The 26832-nt window shown below is 36.2% G+C and overlaps 1 protein-coding gene and 1 long non-coding RNA gene across 3 annotated transcripts; both read right to left on the bottom strand.

The window, feature by feature from the left end:
• Positions 1–283: 283 nt before the first annotated feature.
• On the bottom strand, positions 284–11633 carry LOC104895855 (uncharacterized). Of its 2 annotated transcripts, XM_019250225.3 has the most exons (11): positions 10985–11629; positions 9224–9410; positions 8951–9084; positions 8749–8861; positions 8535–8658; positions 7818–7967; positions 7534–7689; positions 6629–6708; positions 6475–6524; positions 5755–5915; positions 284–599 (listed from the first exon to the last, which is right to left on the bottom strand). In XM_019250225.3, the coding sequence occupies exons 1-10, from the start codon at positions 11333–11335 to the stop codon at positions 5764–5766; spliced, it is 1497 nt and encodes a 498-aa protein (XP_019105770.1). In that variant the 5' UTR covers positions 11336–11629; the 3' UTR covers positions 284–599; positions 5755–5763. The 2 variants fall into 2 exon arrangements, with proteins under 2 accessions (XP_019105770.1, XP_057251913.1); XM_057395930.1 differs by lacking the exons at positions 284–599; positions 6475–6524; positions 6629–6708 and having other exon boundaries at positions 5766–5915; positions 10985–11633.
• A 9929-nt stretch (positions 11634–21562) lies between these two features.
• On the bottom strand, positions 21563–26200 carry LOC125498965 (uncharacterized). Its single transcript, XR_007275611.2, has 2 exons — positions 24723–26200; positions 21563–22198 (listed from the first exon to the last, which is right to left on the bottom strand). It is a non-coding gene; the product is annotated as an uncharacterized LOC125498965 (long non-coding RNA).
• Between the last annotated feature and the right edge of the window lie 632 nt (positions 26201–26832).

Here is a 26832-nt window from a genome sequence, read left to right as displayed (position 1 = left end):
ACGAGCTTTGTGGATATCACGCATCAAAGGTTAATTCTAAAACTATTATGTGATCCTTGATTGTATATGCATGGGATCCTGTTTTAAGTGTTTATAAATATGATTTTTGAAATTCCGCTTATAGTACTTATAATTCTACACTATAAATAATAAAAAAAATAGTATATATAACTGTTTTTCAAGGAACTTTAACATTTGTGTTGACTTGGATCGAGGAGGCCTTCGACATTCAATGGATTGGCAATTGGCAATTGCCAAGTAGGTTGTAGCATAACTCGATTGGTTTAACGAGATAATAATAACATTATGAATAACTATTAATTAAAGACATTAAAGTAACAACTAATGAGACATTGTTTTCCAACATCAATTACTTATACTGTTATACATCAAATAGCAACCATTACATGCATTTCCATTTCCCAAGACGAAGTAAATTTGAAGATATATCAATAATTAGATAGTTCAGTGATCTTTACAAGAGCATAAGTTGCTAACACTATTCCCCTTTCCGAGCGTGTTAGAAGAACCAAGAGAAAGGTTCTGATATACGCATATAGACATATAGTGGGTGTAAGGCGTCCCTCAGGATAGGAAATTGAAAATTATCAGAGTATTAAAGTGTAGAGAGAGAAAGAATTATAGAGAAGAATCTCTAATTTTGTATTATGTTTGCTTAAACTGAAAAGGAGGGAAGAATACAATATTTATAGTACTAGAGCTATACAGAAGCTACAACAATAACAGAAACTTTAGTTAGTTATAACAACCAACTAAGTTTGTTATTTATTACAACAGAAGCAAACTAACTAATATGGAAAATATCTAAGCTTTTATTCTTCATATCCCCCCTTCAAGCTGGACATGTGACAAATCCACAAGTCCAAGCTTGGAAGCAAGAAACTGATGTTGAGGTCCAGCAAGAGCTTTAGTGAGCAAGTCAGCTAGCTGATGATGAGAAGAAACATGAGCTGTTTGAAGAAAACCTGCTTCAATCTGCTCCCTGACATAATGGCAATCTCTCTTCAAGTGTTTAGTGCGCTCGTGGAAGACTGGATTCTGAGCAATATGTTCAGCAGCCTTATTATCACACATCAAAGTAATAGGCAGAGGGACATGAACATGTAAATCTTGTAATAAGCCTTCTAACCAAACAATTTCAGAAGCTGTGCTAGACATGCTTCTATATTCTGCTTCAGCAGAGGATTTACTCACTGTCTTTTGCTTTTTAGTCTTCCAAGATACAAGATGAGAGCCCATAAATATACAATATGCACTAAGAGATCTACTTGTAAAAGCACAAGTACTCCAATCAGCATCACTATAAGCACAAAGTTGCATGTCACTAGTGATAGAGTAGAATAAACCCAAGTTGAGTGTAGTTTTTAAGTATCTCACAACATGTAAAGCAGCCTGTAGATGAGGTTTTCTGGGACAGCTAACAAACTGACTTAAATGCTGAGTGGCATAAGATAGGTCAGGTCTGGTAATATTAAGATAAAGTAACCTGCCAACCAGCTTTCTGTATTGCTCAGGAGAACTCAGTAACTCACCCTCATCTGTAGAAAGATGAAGCCCTTTAGGAAGAGGTGTGGACACTGATCTAGTGTTATCAAGTTTTAAATCTTGAATCACATCTAGAATGTATTTTCTTTGATTCATAAAAGTCCCTGAAGAATTCCTTATGATTTCAATACCCAGAAAGTACTTTAGATCCCCTAGATCTTTAATGGTGAAAGCACTGTCCAAGGCTTGTTTAACAGTGTTGATTTGAGCTTGTGAAGTGCCAGTGACAACCATATCATCCACATAGACAAGAATGATAAGAAATTCCCCATCCAAATCTCTTGTGAATAAAGAGTAGTCTTGTTTGGATTGAACAAATCCAATAGAGGTAAGAAATTTACTTAACTCTTTATTCCATTGCCTAGAAGCTTGTTTTAGGCCATATAAAGATCTTTTTAAGTGACAAACATCCCCTGGCTTAGCTTGATCATATCCAAGAGGTGGTTTCATATAGACTTCTTCATCTAAGTAGCCATGTAGAAAAGCATTGTTTATGTCCAACTGACATAAAGGCCATTGTTTGGCAGTAGCAAGAGAAACAATAACTCTGACAGTAGCTAGTTTAGCTACAGGTGAAAATGTATGTGTAAAATCCTCCCCTTCCACCTGTTGATAACCAGTAGCTACTAATCTTGCTTTAAATCTCTCAACTGTACCATCTGGATTAAACTTTGTTTTAAAAACCCACTTGGAGCCAATAGCTCTCTTTCCAGGAGGCAAGGAAGTAAGAACCCAGGTGTTATTAGCTTCAAGTGCTTGTAATTCTTTTTGCATAACTAACCTCCATTCAGAGTATTGACTAGCTTCTTTGTAAGAAGTAGGTTCATATATAACATTGCAAGGTTGAGAATGAACAGCAAATGATTGAGAGGAAGAAGAGGTAGGAAGAGTAGGACAGATGAAATCTTTAAATTTCAAAGGTGGTTTAGCCTGTCTAGTAGAAGTAGGCCTGAGAGAAGGTGCAGAAGTGACAGTATTATGAATAGAAGGTATGGAAATAGAAGTAGAACCAGATTGAGAAATAGGAGAAGAATGTGGAGACATGATAGGATTAGAAGGTAGAGAAATAGAAGCATGAACAGATTCAGAAACAGAAGGAACAGGAGAAGTAGAAGTAGGAGTAGCAGGAGAAGTAGAATCAGAATGAACAGGAGAAGTATGAGATACAAGAATCAAGGGATCATCAAAGTTAATGATAGGAACAGGAGAAGAAAGAGTAGAAGAATGGCTAGGTATATGAGAAGGAAGAGCAGTTGAAGGTGAAGGAGAAGGAAGATGAAAAGGAAATATAGTTTCTTGGAAAATGACATCTCTAGAAACAAATGTCTTGTGAGTCTCTAGATCATACATTTTGTAGCCCTTTTGACCAAAGGGATAGCCTATGAACAGACATTTTTTAGCTCGATGTGTAAACTTATCTTTGGTTCTGTCATTGTTATAAGCATAACAAAGGCAGCCAAACACTTTGAGAAAAGAATAAGCAGGAAGTTTATGGTGAAGAAGTTCATATGGAGTTTTCCAATTGAGAATATGAGAAGGCATTAGATTAATGAGAAATGTAGCAGTAAGAAGACATTCACCCCAGAATTTAGAAGGAAGATTTGCATGAAACTTAAGGGATCTGGCAACCTCTAAAAGGTGTCTATGTTTCCTTTCTACTCTTCCATTTTGTTGAGGTCTACCAACAACACTAGTCTGATGAATAATGCCTTTATTCATGAACATTTCTAAACATTGTTCTTGAATAAATTCTGTGCCATTATCAGACCTAATGACCTTAATTTTGGTATTAAACTGGGTTTCAATTTGAATGAGGAAAGAAGTAATGGTTCTGTAGACTTGTAGTTTATTATGTAACATGAAAGTCCATGTACATCTACTGTAATCATCTAAAATGGTTAGAAAGTAGGAAGCACCTGTAAGGGATTTGGTTTTATATGGGCCCCAAAGATCCATGTGTACAAGATCAAACAAATTAGAAGCTCTACTTATACTTCTTGGAAATGGCAATTTGTGGTGTTTAGCTAAGACACAAATTTCACAAAAAAAATCATTATCAGGGTGACAAGTACAAACAGGAAGATGTTTCATAGTGGATACAGAAGGGTGGCCAAGTCTGGCATGTAGGATGTGAAAGGAATTATCAGCAGTAGGATAAGAAACATGAGAATTAGATTGATTAACAGCCACATTTGTAGTAGCCAGTGGAGTAGAATAAGGAAAAGAAACTGAACTTGGATTTAAAGCATCAGCATGATTAAGGATATACAGGCCTTTAATCAATTGACCTTTGGCTAGAATGTTAGAGTAATGATTTGAATAGAAGATGCAAGTGTTATATTTGAATACTACTTCAATACCAGAATCTAAAGCCAATTTTCCAATAGAGATCAAGTTATGCTTAAAACAAGGCACAAATAGCACATCTTTAAGCATCAAATTACCAGTTATGATAACATCTCCAATTTCAGAAACAATATTTTTACTTCCATCAGGTAATCCAACTTCAATCACTTTGCACAACTTTCTTGTATTAATTAATAATTTAGCATCAAATGTCATATGGTCAGTGGCACCAGAATCTATAATCCAGGTATTATGATTTTGCAATACAGAAGAAGTTGTACCTGCACAGTTGACAAATGACTGGCTAGGATGAGTATTGCCAGACAATTGCTTGCCCTTCATAGCTTTCATAACTTCTTGCATGATATTCTGGACCATTACAGGATCTACATCTTCATTCTTGACAGCAGCATTATTATCAGAAGAGTAAAGAACTGGACCAGCAGTATGTAACTCCAATGGATCATTTTCCATTGCATAATCTTCAACAGTAGCATTAGCTGCTAACTTGGAATGACCTCCATAAGAGCTATTGTTACTAACTCCATACTTCTTGTTAAACCAGTCAGGAAAACCAGTGAGTTTGAAACAAGCATCCTTGGTATGCCCTTGTTTCTTACAATACTCACAAAATCTGTCACTCTTCTCTTTTCTCCAATCTTTCTTGTATGCACCTCTAGCATGAGAAGGTTGTTTATGTGCAAGAAAAGCATTGACTTCATTTTTATGATTCAAGCCACTAACCTCTTTTTGCTTCTCAACTTGTTGAGCTAGGTAATATGCTCTATTGATAGGAGGTAATGGATCCATGGCTAGAATATTACTAATAGCATTATCAAAGCCGCTATTTAAGCCAAACAAGAATTGCATCAATTTTTCTTCAGATTCAAAATCAGCCAATCTTTTTAAGAAAAGACAACTACACTTAGACAAAACTCCACAAGTACAAGATGGCATACTTCTCAGATTCTGTAATTCATCCCAGCATCGTTTCAATTTACCATAGTATACCATAATAGACTGATTTTCTTGACGCAAATTGTCCAATTCACGCTTTAATTGGTAAATTTGAGGTCCATTAGATTGACCATAACATTCTCCAATTTCATGCCACAACTGTGCAGAACTTTCAACAAATGTAAAGTTCTCTCCTATGTCTTCATTCATAGAATTCATCAACCAGCATATTATCAAGTAATCACAACGCATCCATTGATTATACTTCTTATCATTTTCTTCAGGTTTTTCAATCGTTCCTTCAACAAATCCTAGTTTATTCTTAGCTATTAAAGCTCTGCGAACATTACGCTTCCAACTCACATAATTGTTGCCATTCAAATTAACAACTAATTTGCTCATAGTTTGATCTGAATTTGAGATGAAGAGAGGATCATTATAAGATGTACTTACATTGAGGATGTTTCCAGAAAGTAAACTCGAATTCTCTACATTCTGATCTTCTTTATCGCCTTCATTTGTATTAATTTCCACCATTTTTAGAGAAATTTCAAGAATATCCAGAAAGATGAAGATTATAGAGAAAAATTTTATGAAATTTGAGAAGGAATTGAGCTAATCTGCTCTGATACCATGAAAATTATCAGAGTATTAAAGTGTAGAGAGAGAAAGAATTATAGAGAAGAATCTCTAATTTTGTATTATGTTTGCTTAAACTGAAAAGGAGGGAAGAATACAGTATTTATAGTACTAGAGCTATACAGAAGCTACAACAATAACAGAAACTTTAGTTAGTTATAACAACCAACTAAGTTTGTTATTTATTACAACAGAAGCAAACTAACTAATATGGAAAATATCTAAGCTTTTATTCTTCATAGAAATCTACAATGTTTACATACTGAAGGCAGAGCCCCTGCCTTGATTGTGGTTCCGGTTGTAATCATCTATCCAACCTTGAATCAACCGAATCTCAGATGCTCTCTGTTGGACCAGCCAATCAGGATCATTGGGAGTTGACGCTCGCAAATCTAGGTGATGGGCTCCTGGCGTATGATTTTAATGTCATTAGCAAGACTACTGGGGGACAACCACAGGCACTTAATGTACGACACACACAAACGCCTTCATACTACCATTTTAAAGAGGATAATGAAACACAGGTAAGCAAGTAGGCCAAGACACGCATAATGAGTGACCAAACTGGGTGAAAATGATGAAGGTAAGCAAGCATTAGAAAGTCCTATACTAACAATCATGTTGCTACATTACTAGGATTCGGGTACTCATGTTGGCCACAGGTTCCTGTCCGACTGTCCAGCTTGGCTATTTCTTCAGACATTCGATGATTTAGGCCTAAGATTAAGTGTTGGATATTGGAGAGACCACACCCATGTTGGAGCATTGAGGATCGAGTACTCTAGGTAAAATGAACAGGCCAAGCAACATAGGTATCAACTTATCATAGACTGAGATTGCTAAAACTCATAATTCTATTAGGTTAAAATATACATCTAAAGTTTCTAGCTAATCTATAATTAACTGTATGTCTCAAGTAAGTTTTAACTGAAAGAAATGAATTAGAGGACACAGGAAAGATGCTACCTTCTTCTGTAACAAGGGCGACTAGAGTTTCTGAGACATTCTGCAGAACACTGTAAGAGAGTCGAGAGAGACAAAAGTCAGACTCGATAATAGTAGTTACAAAACTATGTTCGTAATAAAAGTTTATAATATCGCTGCCAAATAATGAAATTACCTCCCACCACTCCAGGGATCCAGTAACCCACTTGCAAAGATTATGTTACTCCCACTTTCTTTCCAGGTAGTCTTAAAATCCTACAGAGTGCAATAACAGGCATTACTCAGAATTACGGATGATCAGAATGTAGTATCAGACTCAGGCACAAGTGCTGAAGGCAACTATAAACATTAATCTAGATAAAGTCAAGTGAAGAGTCATTTCCATTTCACTAAGGCCTTGAAGCAGTGTCTAAAGCAACGCCACAGGCAAAAATCTGTTATTCATAAATTGATTTCTTCATTTATCCACTTTTCCTATCAATTATTCCTTTTGACGCCATTACTAAAAGAATGATGTCGTTAAATAAAACCAAGGGAAAACGACATAAGGCCATGACATATGGTAGCTATGGTAAAAAGCTCAAACTAACCGATTAGACATATAGCTAAGGCGACTAGTGGTGTTCACAGCTCAACTAACAACTAGTAGTAGCAGCATGAACAAAGCGGTACTCATGGAAAAAGTCTACTCAGATTGGTTGGCTACTTAAATTCACTTACATTTTTGCATATCAAAGAAGGAACATCAAAAGATATAACTTAACATGCCAAAATAGCCAACCTTTTTCATTTTTCATGCCATATTGTATTAAGAAAAAGGTAATGGGCATTAAGTGTGTTTGCTAAATTGCCAGTCTAAACCCTGGAAGACTGAAACTCCTTCAAAACCTAGTCAAGCCTTCAATATCTAGGTTTCAGAAGGTCTTCTCGGAAACTTCTAGTATCTCTGATTAAGTGGAAATCAAATATTTCCTCAGAGAGGACGAAAGGAATTACAACAAAGCACAAATGAAATGAGATATATACATAGAAGAGAATTATATAGCAAGCAAATTCATAAGAGATCAATAAGCATCTTACATGTCCACCAAATTCAGTGGTTATCCATCTGCCTCGTGGCTTTACACCGTATGATTTCATGCAACGCTCTTGCTCATAGGTGTAGTTAAAAGTAAATGTTGGAAACATGCTTGTTTTGGGGTCACTAGACATTGGCATTACCATCTCCGTACACGCCTACATAGCAAAAAGCACATCGTACATTTAAGATACTGAACACCATTGATCTACATTCTTAGTACATTAACTTCATCTTTCCACAGTTTCCAAGTTATGATATACTAACGTATAAGAGAACTCAGCACCTGCCATTGCCAGCCACTCATTCCATGAGGATCATCATCCAATTTGAAGCAGTCGACAGTCCCACTGTAGTTGTAATAAACAGTGACTCCATTGAAAATGCGATCTAGAACACTGGTACCATCAGCAGCACTGTCTATCCTTCTGCAAACCTAAGATATAAAAACTTACTTTTAATTACAGCAGCAACTAACAGAAGCAACCTGGTCTGAAGGGAGTGAATCTCCTAATCAGAGAACCAAAGACGGAGAGAATTCTATATTTCTATATCAACATCTTGATCTAGTCTAAAAGAGTAAAGACACTTAGAGTCTAAAGCAATGAGCAGATTTGCTGATCATATTTTGCAAAAGGTAGTGATAGATTGTGTTTGCTCTGTTGTTCCTAATTCTGACGTTCGTTTGTACATGGAAGGTTTTCATGGAAACTTGTATTAGTAGCAAATACTGCTGAGCACAGTTGATTGTAAATCTCTGCAGTAAATCAGGACGTGACAGACAGATATTATTAGACCTGACCTCAAGCATGACAGACAGATCCCCACATCAACATTATAGTTTAACTGAGAACATGATAAGGTATGAGAAAATTCTAAGCATTCAGAGATAAGATAGAAGGATAATTAAAGGTACGTTACTCAGATCAAAATGGCATATAACACTAGATTGAAATTGAGGAACAGAATGCAGTGGGAGAGAGAGAAAATGCAGCTAGCTAACCTCTCTTATTGGATGTCCAGGCAAAGACATCAAGAAGTCTGAAGGATACGGGTAGTTTACCATGGCTAAATAACTATAAGCTGATGATAACCAGTCAGAAAGATCTTGAGCTCTCTTCAATTCCCTATCTCAGATTTAGACATTGAATATTGATCAGCTAAAGAACTGAAAATCTCTCAGAAAGTGCATAAAGAGATTCATAAAGTATTATCACCCGCAAAGATGGAATGTTTTAGTAAGCTGAATCAGGCCATCTGCATTCTCAGCCATGGATTGTAATGCACCCCAAGACTCCTTTATTGTGTTGAAACAGCTGGTGCTTTCACGCTGTATAGAGAGTACATTGCATCAATACAGTAGCTCTATGTCCTATCATAATATGTAACTACAAATCAGAGAAGAAAAGAACTACAGACTCTAAAATCGTTGGAGACTATGTCATAAAATGTCTCAGGTGGCACAATATTTTCAAATTGAAGTATTGGCGCTGAAGAAGCCAGGGCACCAACTGTGAGATGTGGATACTTGAGCCTCATCCATGCAGCTAACACTGTTTCAATCATTCATATTATCATATATAAATGCAAGAAATTAATGAATGGCTGACACTGGAAGAAAATTTAGAAATTCAAACTGAAATGCGAATAGGCAATCCATATTAGCTAGAAGGACAAGGATCAGTAGCATACTTCCACCATATGATCCACCAAACAATACAACAGGACAATCCTGAGCAGACAAATTTCTCTTTAATTCTCTGAGCAACACGGCATAATCAGCAATCGCTTGTTCTGCAGTAAGATATGATAAGGTAGTGCTATCTTTATATGCTTCTTCTTTGCTTCCATAAGGCATTGATTCCCCATAATAACGATGCTGTAGAAAAGAATTTCAAGCAATGGTTAGCATTGATCATATTCATACCAATAACCAATAGATAACATCTGTACATGTTTGATGTTCTTCGCCTTCATTATCAAGAAGACCACCCGTGATTAACAGCTTTAACTCAAAGAAGACTGTATAGTACTTCCTCCGTTTAGAAATAGTTGTACCGTTCGTTATTTTCATGCTTGTCGATGCATGATTTCAAATGTTAATATCTTCAATTATCAATGAGTAAAAATTATAAAAAGTTAATATTAAAAGAAATATACATTGAGACGACTTTAAAAAGATCCCATATGAATATGTTTTTCCTAAAATACAAATCACCAAAGATAATCAAAGTGTAAGATGTGAATAGTAAACACTAGGTAAATGGTGCAACTATTTCTAAACGGAGAAAGTATTATCCAGCACTCCTAATTAGTACGATTTGTCTATTATCAGATCCTACAATGTGCAACAAGCTCATAAGTTTAGGACGTGGAATTGAGTGTTTGTGTTCTAATTCTAATATCAATTATTTGTTGATGGGAATTTGTCCGGTTTCACACACACGTTAAGTGATATCCTTTGCATATAAGTCTAGTTTGAATTTGATCAATCTATACAAATATATTAAAAGGCGTGCGTAACAACGTCGTTAACCAACAAAGTCAAGTGGTCATCATTTAAAAAATAAATATGCTAAGGGCTGGGCTCGAACCCCTGACCTTGTGTAAGGGTTTTCAAAGAATCACCATCTCATCTTACATCTCTTAGTGATCCATGTTTCCACAAAATTACAAATATGTGTTGTAATTAGTTAATATTATTAAACATATCCCTTGCATCCTTAAAAATAAATTTTGTTCATTAAAATTAATTATATATGCATGATACTATTTAAAGAGCAAGTACATATACTAAAGTCTTAACCACTATGCTAAGTTGTATTTATTGTTATTATCATAAAGTATTATATTAAGAAATGAAATTTTTTCTTACCCGGGGCATAGCCCAAGCCTAATAACTAGTTTAACATTTAAACGAAAACCACCACATGCGTCACCAACTCACCAAGACCAAATAGACCAATATGGAAAGGGTATCACCAAACTTGATACTACTTTTATTCATAGTATCAAACCTGTTCGAGATTAATATAGAACTGAAAACGGTGAGGAATATTATTAAGGAACGTCTAATGGTCTAACTCCGTCAAAGTTAAGACACCTTGCGGAAATTTTTCCTTATTTTAACTAAAAGGCCATACCTATATTATGTTAGCCTAGTAAAAAAAACATTAATAAGGTAACAAAAACAAATGGAATACACATAGAAAATAACAACAAAATAATCAGAACTACAAAACGATTTCTTTACTAAAGATGTCTTGGCCTAGTGTTTAAGATTGAGATGCAGTACACGATAGGTCACAAGTTTAAATCCCCTCCCCTTCTTTGTACTTTCTACTATCTTCCGTGGCTCGTATGGATAAAAAAGAAATAAACAAAACGATTTCTTTTGACGATTCATGTTAGCTGACCCAAATAGGGATAGGAGAGAAAGAAAATATTGATTACCTCGGGGAAGAGAAGCAAGGCGCCGAAATGAGGCGCAATATCCCAGAGAAAGCCAGAATTAGAAGCGAACCATTCAATATCGCCCTCATTACCGCAATACATAAAGATGGGTCCCCTGCGCTGCGCGCCGACCCAGTCATCAGTGTTGATGAGATAACGTTGCGAGAAATTCCCATACTCGTGGAAACTAAAGTGATCAAGTTTCTGAGTGAAGTACTGAGTTTCATACTTGTATGATAATTTGTTGGGCTTTTTAGCATACTTTCCCAACAACAGAGGGGCAGCTGATTCAGTGATGTGAGAAAGACAGAGTATAAGGGAAAAAATGAGAGGAGAAGTGAAAGTTGCCATTATTGTCGTGGCTTCTGAGAACTGTGAGGTGAGGTGGTGGCTGTTGCGGGAGTTTTACTATGTGATTACTGAGTAGTAGGTAAAAAAAGCAGGGGTCAATGTCCAACTAAGATGGAAACGTTAAGCAACTTCCTTCTTCCTTGTTTCTTGGGTGGTAGAGTAGAATTAGAATCTCTTTTTTTTGACGGGAAGAATGTTCGGTTATTTTGAATTAAGAGAATCTGAACTAAAAAACTCAATTCGGAGAAATTAAATTGCAAAGAGTAATTGCACTTAATTGAAATAAAAATAAGTCCAAAGAATAAGGTGAATCTCTTTGGTTATTTGAGTCTTGAAATGAATACGGACGTGTTCGGTAATAGCTTTTGAGGTAGCTCTTAGTGTTTGAACTGAGTCAAAACTCTAATAACGGTGAAAAGTTTGTGTTTGTGTGAAGTAGTGTTTGAGATAGCTTTTGTTGTTCGAACTAGTGTTTTGGAAAATCTATAAACATTAGATTTTGAAGTCTCTTTTGAAGATTGAATATAGTCAGTCATTTTTGTTATTTTTTAAAACTCAAAGCTAGTTTTATAGAGCACTAACTACCATAAAAGTTATTTTCATAGCCAAACTCTATCAGTTAATATTTGAGAGCTGACATCTAGTACAATCGTTGAGCCAATTCTACAGCTAACAACTACTTTGTCAAACAAGCTCGAAAATACTTTCACATTATGCATTTTCGATTGTAGGATATCAATAGGAGCTACTCCCTCCGTCACTAAATAGAGTTCTCATTTCTTTTGGGCATAAGTATTGAGGAGAAATCATAAGTGGAACCTTAGTTGTATTTAAATCAGAATTAAAAATTGAGATTAGTACACTATTCATGAATTGCATATTGAGGAGAAAGAATGTAGGCATCTATACAATGTCATGTTTTTTATGGAAAGTGAATAATATAATAAAAAAATAAAAGCTAAATAATATTTTAATTGGTGGACCCATAAAAAAAAGAAAATAAGAAATCTTTTTGTGACATACATAAATGAAAAAATAATCTCTATTTAGGAACGGTACATTACTGATTTATGAACATCTGCTTGTACCAGTTAGGGCTGTGCAAAAAAATCCGATCTGAGCGATCCGATCCGGTTATCCGTTGATCCGATCCGAATTTTCGGATATCCGATCCGTTTTTTAATATTCGGATTTTTCGGATCGGATATCCGAAAACATTATCGGGTTTTCGGATCGGATACGGATCGGCTTTTTGGACATGTCGGATATCCGAAAACCCGAATATTAAAAAAGTGTAAAAAATTTCAAAATGGGCTGCTAGCCCAATAGATAATAAAAATTTTCAAAAATAGAGTCGGTTCTCTCACGCCTCACTCAGTCACACCTCATGCAAAACCCTAGAGGCAGTTCTTTCACGCCTCTCTCTTCAACTCTTTAGTCTTCACTTCACGGCTGCCGGTGCCGGTGCCGGAGCTACTGAAATGGAACGCACGACGGGGAAGTTACCCTCTCTCCATTTTTTTGTTCGTCCAAGCTGTGCTCTCTCTCTCTCCATTGTTGTGCTCTCTCTCTCCATTTTTCGCATCACTTCATTATTGTTATGCTCTCTCTCTCCATTTTTCGTTGTTTGCGTTAGATTGTGTTAGTTTTTTTGAGAAATTTTCGAGAGAAGTTTTTTTTGCTGTTAGTCTATCTCTGTAGCACTTTTGTCGAATATAATGACGTGAAATTGTGATTGTGAGCCACCATCAAACCTGAATAATAAGAAATGGCCGAACATCATGTTATAGAATTCCATTAAATCTTGCCAACCTTTCCCCAGGAACATGTCTTTGTTATCAGTTTTCTCTAATTGGACTTTCCATGGTTGTTCAAAATTTGGTACGAAATTTTCGAAATTTGGTGTGAATACTTGTTATCCTTGCGTAGGTACGAAATATGAATTGGTGTGTAACCACTGTAATCATGTAATGTATTGTGTATGTCCAGATTTCGAAATTTGGTGTGAAACTGTGAATAACTTGTCTCCATTAAGCAAGCCAACGTGATGTTTCAGATTATTTTTCGGATCGGATATCGGATACGATCCGATCCGAAAATCCGGATATCCGGATTTTTTCGGATCGGATCCGGATCGGATTTTTGCCGATCCAAAATTCCGGATATCCGAATTTTCGGATCGGATCGGATCCGATATCCGACAATGCACACCCCTAGTACCAGTACCTATTGCTATGGGTCCTACCTAAAACCGCAGTAATAAACTTCATTTTTTATATTAAAAAACATACTTGTTGCTACAGTTTTGGATGGGAACCAACCTATTGTTGCGGTTAAAAACCGCACCAATAGGTAATTACTTTTTTTTTTATAGGCAAGTGAGATACATAAATGAAAAAATAAATCTCTATTTAGGAACGGTACATTACTGATTTATGAACATTTGCTTGTACCAGTACCTATTGCTATGGGTCCTATCCAAAATCGCAGCAATAAACTTCATTTTTTATATTAAAAAACATACATGTTGCTACAGTTTTGGATGGGAACCAACCTATTGTTGCGGTTAAAAACCGCACCAATAGGTAATTACTTTTTTTTTTATAGGCAAGTGAGATATATATTTTAAACAGAGAAAGAACACTTTACAACCTAACAGACTTCCTTAGCCAGGAAGAAGTAAACATCAACTACTTACCATGATTCAATCCAGTTTTTATCTCTAGTACTAATCTTCCTTGGAATGCACCCTTTACATCTGTATTTCACTATGTCTTTAATCTGCTTTACACTATAATCTATACTATGTACTTTTCCAAGCCACAAATCCTCATTTCTAGAGCGCCAAATGAAATAGACTACTGCAACCACTGCTGTTATATGCACACTTCTTCTATTTTTGTGCCACTCCTTCTTGTGAACCAATTAACAATCACAGGCAAATTGTTAAACTGAGATAGTAAATTCCACCATTGCTTTATAGCATCAAAACACGCTGCACTAAAGTGACACTTAAAGAATAAGTGTTCATGATCTTCAATATGCTCCCCATATAATAAGCACATGCTGCCATCACACACACCACATATAACTTTGCTTTTGTCTGTAGCTTATTATGCATGGCCAACCAACTGCAGAATTGATGTTTAGGGATCCCACTCCTTTCCCAGATGGCCAAACATCAGTGTAATCTCTCATAAGTACCAGTGAGCTTCTGGTAGACTTCTTGAATGGAGTATTATTGCATCTGCTGTAGCTGTCTTGCAGTATAATAATGAGCTTTTAAATTTTCTTTAATGCTACATAGTTGGCGTCAGTACCAACTAATTGAGCTTTTTGGCACATGATCCCACCGGGAGTCTTGTTTGATGTATATGTCATGTACCCATTTCACCCATAGATTGTCACTTTTTGTTTCAATTGCCCACACATACTTCCCTAAGGCTGCTATATTCCACATGCTAACATTCCTCAGGCCTAACCCTCTAGGATTCTTTGGAGTGCAGACCTTATACCACTTCACAAATCCGGCTTTGCAGCTAGAATGATCCCCTAACTATAGAAAAGCCCTGCATATTTTCTCAATATCATGGAGTATTTGCCTAGGTAAGACAAACACCTGGACCCAATAAGTAGACCTGGCAATCGGACCAATCGGATCGGATTCGGACCGGGCCAATTCAGATCGGAACGTTTTCGGATCAAGTTACATTCGGACTGGGATCGGACCGGGTCGGACCGTTTCGGATTGGGTCATCGTTCGAACTATTATTTCGGATCGGAATCGGACCAGACCAATTAAGATCGGACCGTTTTCGGATCAAGTTACATTCGGACCGGTACGGATCGTTTCGGATTGGGTCATCGTTCGAACTATTATTTCGGATCGGAATCGGACTATGGTGGAATGAATGGAATACTTATGCCAATGATATTTTTTTATATAAAAAAACGGAAACGTTTCGGGTATTTCGGATCAAAGCCTAATCGAAACCAATAATTTCGGATCGGTTTACCTTCGGGTCGGATCAATTTTACATCAGGTCGGATCGATTTCGGATCGGGTAAGATTATATCGGATCGTTCAGATTTCGGATGAGTTTCGGATCAAGATTATTTTGGATCGGGATTCGGACCGAATCGGGACCGTTTCGGATTCGAATCAAGGTTCGGACCGTCTCGTTCGGACCCAGATCGGACCACGGATCGGATATTTCGGACCGGATTTTCGGATCAGGACCAACTTTGCCAGGTCTACCAATAAGCATGTATGCTTAGTAAGACAGAGTTGATAAGCTGAGCTCTGCCTGCAAAAGAGATGTTTCTTGAACTCCATACCCCTTATCTTGGCAACCATGTTTTCAGTGAGGCTCTCACATTCAGCAGCAGTATTTCTTCTTGAGCAAGGGTACACCTAGGTATTTGAATGGGAGGTGATCTCTAGCAAAACCAAATTTGTGAAGGGCTCTCTGGATTTCATCCTCCCTCATGCCACTATAGTACATTACTGATTTATGAACATTTGCTTGCAAGCCAGAGGTTTCAGAGAATAACTTGAATCCTCTAAGGATCAAGTGGATGGAATTGAATTCACCTTTGCAGCATAAGAGTATGTCATCAACAAAACACAGATGTGTTAATTGCATTGATGCACACTTTGGATGGAACTTGAACTCAGCATGTTCACTTATTTTTTTCAGTATCCTAGAGAGATACTCCATGCATATCACAAAAAGGAGGGGAGATTGCGGGTCCCCCTGTCTTTATACCCCTCTGAGATGGAAAGTAACCATGCATCACCCCATTGAGCATCAAAGAAAACTTGGTTGTAATGACACAAGTCATGATTTAGCTAGTGAATTGTGCAGGGAAACCCAGTTCCTCTAACATCTCCTTCAAAAATCTCCAGTCTATAGTGTCATAAGCCTTCCTTATATAAACCTTTAACATGCATCCTCGGCTTGTATAAGCTTTACCATAATGTCTAACTAAATCTTGACATATCATTATGTTATGCATAATGTATCTACTATGCACAAAAACTCCCTGGTTCTCCATGATAATGTCGGGCAATACATTCCTCAATCTATTACAAATGACTTTTGTAATGCACTTGTAGATGATATTACAGCAGGCTATGGGTCTATAATCACCCACATTGTTAGGACATAGTAGCTTGGGGATGAGTGTAATGGTAGTAGAATTTACCTCATTAAGCAATCTGCCTTGTTGAAAGAAGTCCTTAACATCTGCAATTATATCTGCTCCAACAATGTGCCAACAGTCTTTATAAAATTGGCTACCAAATCCATCTGGCCCAGGAGCTTTGTCTCCATGAATTGACCATAAAGCTAGCTTGACCTTCTCCCCACTCGCAGGCTGCAACAGTTTCTCACAATGTTGATTGTTTACCAGAGGCCCTTTATGTACAATTCTCCTTTTTACTGTTCTTCTCTCATTCATTCTAGAGCCCAATAACTGCTGATAATAATCAAGGAAAGCCTGTGTGACCATCTCAGGTTGATCTAGCCACACTCCTTCTTCATTGTGAATACCAAAAATAGCATTCTGTATCTACCTCTTCTTAATGCTTATGTGAATTTTTTTTTGTATTTTGGTCTCCCTCCTTTAACCATGTGCATTTAGGTTTATGTCTCAGGAAAGCCATGTATGCATCTCTAGCCATTTTATGCTCTGAAGCAACTTGAAGTTCCTGCCTTCTCAGGTCCATGTTATCAACATGTTTGTGAAGTTGTTCCTAGCAACATTTTAATGTTTGAGAAGTTTCAATCTCCTTCTTCTGCAAATCAGAATAGCCTTCTTTGTTTAATTTTTTCAGTTCACTTTTCACTCTTTTCAGTTTTTGTACTACTTTGAACATAGGGGTACCCTTAATGTCCACATTCCAACTTCTCATCACCAGGTCCTCGAAGTTATCAGCAGTTTTCCACATTGCAAAGTACTTGAATGGGTTTTTGCCAAGATCTGAGACAGGATATGTCGTCAACAACATGGGTCTGTGATCAAAATCCCCCTCAGGTAAAAATTTTGCTTCAATAAAGGGATAGGCTGTCACCCATTCTTCATTACACATTACACTATTAATTTTAGAGAATACTCTGTCATTTTCATGTTGTTTATTATTCCAGGTGGAGAAGCATCATGTTTCCTTTATATCATCCATATGACACTGATCCACACACTCCTTAAATCCCCAAACTCATTGGCTCTCGCAGGAGCTCCCAATCTGTCTTCCATATGCAAAACACAATTAAAATCTCGCATCCATACCCAAGCCACATCATCTTGGTTTAGCAGCTTCAAATCAGTCCAAAGCTGCTTCCTACTTCCAGCATCATTAAAGGCATAGATGAATGTTCCATAATACTTCCTACTACCATTCCTAGGTTAAATGAGGTAGTGAATTAAATGACTTGTGCATTTGATGACATGCACATGGAAAAAATTTGGATTCCACATCACAACCACCCCCCCACATCTATGACAGTGAGAATTAGATGTAAAACACCACCCAGGGCAGACATTCAGGTAAAGGTTGCCCATATTATTGACCTTTACCCTTGTCTTTAAGAGGCTGACCAATCCAGCATAATAGCTTTGGATATAACTCCTCACTATCTTTTACTTTATTGGACTATTCAGACCTCTTATGTTCCAACATAAGACTTTAATTTACTGATTTGGGACTGGAGGGTTATCACCCATCCCAGTCTCATGAATATCTATTTCACACACAACCTTCCCAACAGTGATCTCCTCCTCAACTAAGACTTGAAATATATTGCTGGTACTGACCTCTATGACTCCTTCTGAACCCTGCCTTATTACTGTGTTCACCATTCTAAATCCTTCCTCATCCATATTATGATCTGCCTGATTCTGTCCTTGAACATCATCATTCACAGGGCCTATCACTGAAACCTTCCTTTTCCATGCCTGTCTTCCATTCCCCTTCCTACATTTCTCAGCTACATGCCCAAATTGTTCACACACAGAGCAATTTTCTGGTTTCCACTCATATATCACATTTATCTGAGTTATGTCATTCTTCTCATTAAGGAAAGAAATCTAGTCTGGGAATGTCTGATTAAGCTTGGCCTCCACCAAGATTCTAGCAAACTGCAATCTTTCTCTTATGCACAGCCTGATTTGTCTTTAATGGCTTGCCAACTTGACCAGCAATCTTAAAGAGACCATGATCTCCCCAGTATTTGAACTCCATCTTATGTAGCTGAATCCATGTAGGAACAATTTCGAGCATTTCCTTATTGAGGTCCAAATCTAGAGCCCATGCCTTGAGAATCAATGGATTCTTATCAAAACTGGAAACCACTAGCTAGAACCTTATCTCTATTCTCCATTGAAGTAAATCGCACAATACATCCCTTATTCACACTAGCCACCTTATCAATCCCCAAGTTCCGCCAGATTCGCCTAAAGAACCCTTCCATGACATAAATGGGAGGATTCGCTCCTAAAACATCGCAGATTATCGATGAGTTCTAATAATCTATCTCCTATTGAATGTACATGTCCTCCTCATCTATTTTCACATAATTCAATTAAACATTCACATGATTTACATCAAATTGTGGAGAGTGACTAAAGTTAATGTTAACAGGATTAATCACCTTATTACTACGATTCACATTCAGGTTATTAGGATCAGGCCGCCTAATTGTAAAACTCTTGTTACCTGGATTGATTTGTAACACAAGGGTTATCACTTCTCGATCCTCCGCATTATTCTGAATTACAGTCATCCAATATGAGAATTGAATTCTACTCTCCAATTGCTGCTGTAAATCACAGAAGGATGATCTAGGTGATAAGTGAGCACCAAGAACCTCAAGATCCTCCTCCTCCGAGCTTTCAATTTCCATTGCTTGTACACCAAGAATTTCATCTAGTGGACGAGTTTTCTTCGCTTAAGATGATGTCAGACCAATTTTGTGAGATTTCTGAGAGGTATTGGAGCTTTTCAGAGCTCGAGTTTTCCTAGCCATGGCAGCTCAATGTTTAAGCATTGAGAGAAAAACTAGAGAGAGAAAGTTCCCGCCTTTACTTGACAGTTAATTACTTATTGTCGTGCTCTTAATTACGGCGCGCCTAAAATCGCAACAATAGGCCACTTAATGACCGCCGTAATTAGCATTTATTATACTAATGTTTTTATGTCACATGATTGTAGCTTGCGAGTAGCTTGTACTCGACTTCGTCAAAATATGATTCGTGTTGACTAAACTTAAGAATTTACCGAGTTGAATTCCTCATTGTTACTTCCAAAGCAACTCATTAAGAAAAAAAATATAGCTTTCATTGTTTTTCATGTGGATGGTGTAAAGTTAATCCAACAAAGCAACTTGCAAATATAAAGAAAAATTGAATTCTATATAACTCTTCCAAAAAGTCAATAATTATTCCAAATCATAATAGAAACTAATTTTGGCTATATTTATTTATTTATATATGAAATTAAATGTCATTATTTTAATTGTCGTTGTGTTAACACGAATATATATTTCAATACTCTTATAAATTTTACATTTAATAAAATTGCTAAAATTGTACACTATCGAGTGACAATTAAATTTAATTAGACAATATGACATTATACCTTCGATATTTATTCCCCGACTTATTTTCAGATCAGTTCAGTTTAATTCAGTTCAGTTCAGTTCAGTTCAGTTCAATTCAGTTGCAATCAGTTTAGTTCAGTTCAGTTCGGCTCCGACTATCATTTCTTAGTTATAAGGGCCTGTTCTCTTCGACATAAAACAACTGAACTAAACTGAATTGAATTGAACTGAACTGAATTGAACTGAATTGAATTGAATTGAACAGAACTGAACTGAATAGTGATATGTGAGAGTAAAAGTACTGATCTGAACTGAACTGAACTGATCTGAACTGAACTAATCTGAACTAAACTGAATTGAACTGAACTGAACTGATCTGAATTGAACTGAAAATAAGCTGGGGAGAACATGCCCTAATTTTGATTCATTTTAGTTCAGTTCAATTCAGTTCAGTTCATTTCAGTTCTGTTGCAATAAGTTCAGTTCAATTCGGTTTAGTTCAGTTCGATTGCAATCAGTTCAGTAGGTTAAGTTTAGTTCGGTTGTTTTATGTCGAAGAGAACATGCCCCCTAGTTTACCCGTATTCCTTTTGGGATGTCTTTTATTAGTTTACTTATTTCTTTTGTATCTATTTTTGGAATAGGACCACTAACTTTCCATCACACATACATGTAACTTTAACATACAATTAATTGTTCTTTTTCATCAGTTAGAGGCTGCCATGGATGTTTTCATCCATGGTAAGCCCCTCTCCTCCTTTTATTTTAAGTTTTTAATTTTGTTAAATAAATTAGTATCTCTTTATGGGATATTTTTAGTCTCTTTTTTGGAGATCTCCTTCTCCCCCATGGGAGTTGTGAGTAGGGTTTTTTTGTTTTTAGTATGAGAAATTGTTCTTATTGGTTGAAGTTCGAGACTCAACATGAAGGTATTGGAATCTCGGATGTGGTAAACATGGCTCGATCAAGAATATTCTTCCCAAACTATGTTAGAATGATAGACTTCCTCATCAATAGCTGTTTGATTCAGCAAGTACAAGGGGGCTGCGCTGTATTGCTCGATCTGGTTCATTGTAGTTTTTTCGAAGATAAATTTGATTTAACCTTGTTTGATTGTATCTTATTTTTCCTTAATATCTATTGTAAATGCCGTTTGGCCTTCAATTAATGAAATTTCTCATTCAAAAAAAATAAAATAAAAAATACAATTAATAGTTTTTTTTTCCTTTTATATCTCACAATATTGTTTTCCCTAAAACTTTATGAAAAAAACGGGTAAACTAATAAAATCGATAGGGAATATTTATTAAGAAATCCAAAAAGTAATAGTAGCATTAATGTGAACAAATAATAGAGACAACAAACCAACTCCTACCGATGTCGTAAAGATGAGCCCAATAGGCTATTGAGCTCAATATCCTCCCCTTGGTCTAATTACTTTGACCACCTTTCCCTTTAGTTATTCTTGGCCTATTACTAACAATGGGCCCAAATGGAAGACCATTCCAGATTCCACACACCGAAACAGAACAAATAATATCTTGAGAGGCTAGATAACAAGCCCAAGGGCTATACTCCTGTATAATTTCAGAAATCACAATTTTTTTTTTCAAATCAGCTAACTCAGTTACATACTTCAATGCTTGGAGTAGGGGGTAAATAAGAAAATTCCTATTCTCAAATACAAGTAAGTAGTGGAATTCGAACTGATGACCTCAAAATCACAAGGTGAGTTTCCCACCACTTTTGTCATACAAGCGTGATCAACTTCAAAAACCACATGGATAAAGATAAACACATCAACTTTGGTAGCTCCATTTTAAATTGTAAAAAGACTAGGTTTTGCAGTAAAGAAGAAGCTTGGAATATCTTCATTTATCGTTCTGCATCATTTATCACAGAAAAATAATTATTGTAATTTGTATATGCCACAATTCATATTTGTACATGCCACAACTCATGTGACAGGATTTATGGGATCCAAACACCTGTCTACTAATTAGTTCTTTGTTTAGTGACTTTAAAACAAAAAGGGAAATATGAATACTGTGATAGCCACGTATAATCTCTATGGAAGGAAAAGTGTGATTATGATAAATCAAAGGCATACAAAATTTACCAATTAGGGGTGACGTCTGACGTGAGTGGTTAAAGACCTCTCGTTTTTTAATGGGTATGGAAAAAATCTCAACTGGGAGGAACGCTGCCCTTTAAGATACCCATCAAAACTCGTGCAGAAGATTAGTCCATTCACCACGGAAAACTGCTCATAGTAGGAAAAAAAAACGTATAAATTTTATTTCTGAAGTACTAGTTAGAATTAAACTTTTTATTTTAACAAAAGTTTGATAAGAATATGATATGGGTCATAAATCATAATACAAAAAAGAAAGAAAAAAAAAATCCAATATAACAAACAATCAAAACAAATCTAGATATGTTATGTTGTTATAGGAGTGAATTAATGATAAACGGGATTCGAGTTTTTTTTTCTGTTTCTCATGTACTCTCTCCGTTTCATTTTAATTGTCACACTTTGATATTTTACACTATTCATAAATTTCACTTTGACCATCATTTGTGATTTATATGTGTACGAAAATATAATCATGTAAGATCTTGTTAGATTCATCATAACATATATTTTATTAATATGTACTTTTTATAATTTTATAAAAACAAAACTAAAGATATATGTTCTCAAAGTTTTGCATTGATATGCGTGAAAAATGTAAGTGTGTAGATTATAATGAAACAGAGGGAGTATTACATATATATAGAAATCCCTTTTTCCTCCAATCAGTAGTAATAGAAAGTTAGAAACAAGGCATTTTCTAAAAGGTCTTTAAGTATGATCCAAATTAAATTTCATAAATATGAAAAAAATCAGGCATAATTGTTAAGAATTTCTCAAATTGTCCAATCGATCTTGAGATTAATTTTCATTTACAACCCAAAGTTGAATTTTACTATGAAACTTACTATTTTCGTTCAGTTTTTAAATAAAACATAAGTGTTGTCAATGACAAATCTAGGAATTTAAATTTGGAGGTATGTACGTACAACAAATTCAAAATTATGGAAAAAAAGTTTGCGTAGATTAATCCCTACAAAAGTCTTACATCCTATATCCAAAATAAAACATTTTTTATTTGAATTCAATACATAAACTTCTTATATCCAATATCCAAAACTAAAAGTTCAAATAAATTAGATTTGCTTGATTTGTGTTATCATTTGTCTTTCCTAATTGAATCGATAATAATGAATTAATAGTCATATTTTATTTCAACCAAATAAAACATAAAGTCATGCACATACCAATTGAAAAAAAAACATTTTTAGCCGTAAAATCCTGAATTCTTAATATATACTTCCTCCGTTTCCAAATAAGTGCAACATAGAGAAGTGGTACACAGACCAATACATCATCTAGAGAGAAAGTTGGGGACCACACTTAAAAAAGGATTAGGCAACTTAATTAAACAAAATATCTACCCCAATTAACTAACAACTTTATATCTCAAACACCTTCCACGCACCTGCCATCCACCTCAACACTGCAACCACCGGCTACCGCCACCACTACCGAAAAACACCAAAACAGCCACCACCACCAGAAAAACGCCCTCCCCCAAATTTGTCCACCGGAAACCACGTAAGATTTTTCCACCATTTCCACCAGCATCCATAGTTTCTCCCCATCACCACCATCGCACCAACACATCATGTCACCAACTCCACCACCGTTCAAAAATCGAAACCCTAACCTTGTTTCACCAATACCACCGCCGACATCTTTAGCCTCTTTGCATCACCACCATCGCACCAACACACTAACCCTACCACCATTCAAGAATTTGGTGTGTGGTGGTGCCAAAACCCTAGATCTACAACTATATAAGATGAAGAAAGGAGTGATGAAGGAGGTGAGAGAAGGTGAGGAGGAGTTAGAGGAAATGAAGGAGGAGAGAGAAGGGTCTGGTGGTGTTAGGTCGCATCTGGTGGTGTGGTGGTGTCGAGGTGGTAGTAGTGGTGTTGAGTTGCATTTGGTGGCATGGTGGTGTCGAGGTGGTAGTGGTGGCAGTGGTGGTGTGGTGTCGAATTGGTAGTGGTGCTGGTGGTGTCGTGTTGGTAGTTGTGGTGGTAGTGGTGTCGGAGAGGGGTGGGTTGAGTTGAGAAGAGAGAGAGATGGGTAATGGCTGAGAGAAAGGGGTGGGTTTGGGTTGAGGGGAGGGGAGGGGAGGAGAGAGAGGGGTGGGTTAATATTGTTAAGGTTGGTAGAGGGGTGGGTTAACTAAGTTGTTAGCGCAAATAAGTAATGACAATTATGTAAATAAAAGGGAAAAAACTTTCCATTTTCAGCTATGTTACACTTATTATGACATTTTCTTAAATGAGAAATGTTGCACTTATTTAAAAACGGAGGAAGTATATATATTTGATTAAGTTCCAATCAGTCACTCACTGATGAAAATATCAACAATATAATATACATGTAAACATTCAAGTAGTATAACTTATGAATCTAATGTATACTTCATAGAGAACTTAGTGGGTGAGGGTGATCCCACCCCTTATTCCCTAATTTTCATAATCTAACCCCTTATTACCTAATTCTTAATCTTCCCCAAAAAAACCAAAACTTTAGAAATTTCTACCCACAACCAAAATTCTAGAAATCATGGATATTACATCTCAATTGCAAAAATCAATCAAAACCCCCCAAATTATAACTACACCATCAAGGAAAATCATGTAAATAACTATATGCGCAGAGGCCTCACCTTGTGGATGTCATTTCTCGCCATCCCTAGCCATTACTGGTCGTAGTTTGTAGAACTAGATTGGGACCCACCATGTCCAAAATAGAGGCGAGCTGTGGTAGAATAGAGGTGGGAAGAGGCAGAGGCCCGTAGGAGCATTGAGCTAGTGCACTGGAGGCGGAGAGCGTGGAGAGAAAAAGTTGAGAAAGAGCTGATTTTTTTTTAAAAAAATGGAGGTACAATTATACCTTCATGTACCCTTCTCGGTCCGTCACTGGATGTTGTAGCCTATGAGAAGGGCTGGTTAGACTATAAGTTGACCAATCAGAGGCCTCCAGGTGTCATTAAAGAGGAGATGAAATATGACCTTTTGAAGAAATTATTCCCCTGACATTCTCAGCCCATTTCAGAAAAGAAGGAATAATTAGGCCCAAATCCCAAAAAACGGTTGCATATAATTGGCTGAATTGATACCCAAACATTGTCTGCCATGTGGTAAATTTTGATTGCTTAGCCAATCAAATGCTCCTAATCTAGGGTGAGATCAAATGCCAAGTTTAAGATCTCAAACATTATAAGTTTTAACATTGGGTAAAAAGGTAGATCACACAAAATTCAGTGCCATCACTCTGTTAAAATATCCACCCACTTTCTCTCTCACCAAACCTAATTTCTTACCAGAACTGACTTAAACTTCGAATGAGGAACCACCACCCAAACTTACAGGGTTGCTTTCCTTTGCTGCAGGTTTGGAGCGAGGATCAGTGCATCGCTAGCACAAGTCTCCTAGAGAACTCATTAAGAAGAAGAAGCATCTTGACTTTATAAGCTCATAACAATAGGAGATTGACACGAAGATTTAAGAGAGGAAATAGATAGAGAGAATGAAAATAAGCGACTTATAATCTTATATGATGAAAAGAGATATAAAGAGAATTCACGTTTTATTTATTTTAAAACGAACTAAAATGTTGAGTGTTTATTTACTTTAAAACATATGAGATATATTTTTAATATATAAATGAATTATAAGACAATGGCACCCACCAATCCACCAGTAAAGCATGTGATGGGACTTGTGTGATCCAACTAAGCAAGCATGATTGCCATAACAGTATGCCACCCATGGGAGGGGCCAAAAAATAAGAACCCCCCATATTGGAACCATACACAAATAAAATCATATACTATATGAAGATATACATTGATGAATTCAGTGCACCCAATTTTCAGAACCAACAGTCACACTTCACTTCAGAAGATGCTATTATTGTTGCACCTGGTATCAAATTGCTGTTGTCCGGCTGTTCGTTTAATTTGTACGTCATATGAACATGTCTCTCCTAAACTCTTCTTTATCTAATCATTGTTTCCCATTTTCATGTGGGAGTGCCACAAAGACCTCGTAGGCCCTTCTCTCTCTCTCTCTGTGGGTGAGGAGTGGTGGGCACTTGGGCATCCAGTCGCCATACACTATTATGAGGTTCTGACTTATGATGTGCAAGGATTAAGGTGTTGATATATATATAATCGATGAATGACTTTCAATATGCGCGACAACTACTTGATCTTTAAGATACACACATAATTGCTTGTTACTCTTCTCCATCTCACAAATCTTTACACACTTGTAGTTTTCAAGTTTGTTCCGGTATAAATTTTAATCATTAATATCTTTATTATGTATTTGTTAACAAATATAAAAAATTATATTTCGAATATGCATATTGAAAGGAATTAAAGAAGATCATACATGAAAACAATCTTTCTTTACGTATAAAATGTAAATACTGGCTAAAGTGTTAGAGATAAATAACGCCTAATACAAATTAAAATGTGCCCCTTTTTGCAAACTGAAGGAGTATACAACAAGTCCGATTTTATATGTAAGTAGGCAATATTTCCTTTGTTTTATTGGGGTCAAGCTATACTAATTTTGAGTATCGTTTTGTATTTTTTGTGGATATATACAAACATATAGTATAATTGTAAGAGATTACGCTTGGTTTATTTGTCTGAATATATGTTTTCAAAATATTGTATTTTCTTGGCTAAAACACAATTAAAAATATTAACCAATAAAATATATAGATTAGTATGAAAAGCAAATGTTTAATTCAATGAATATTAT

This window comes from Beta vulgaris, chromosome 6 (assembly GCF_026745355.1).
Source record: "Beta vulgaris subsp. vulgaris cultivar EL10 chromosome 6, EL10.2, whole genome shotgun sequence".
NCBI classification, from domain to species: Eukaryota; Viridiplantae; Streptophyta; class Magnoliopsida; order Caryophyllales; family Amaranthaceae; genus Beta; species Beta vulgaris.
This window is presented reverse-complemented; position numbering and strand designations above follow the sequence as displayed.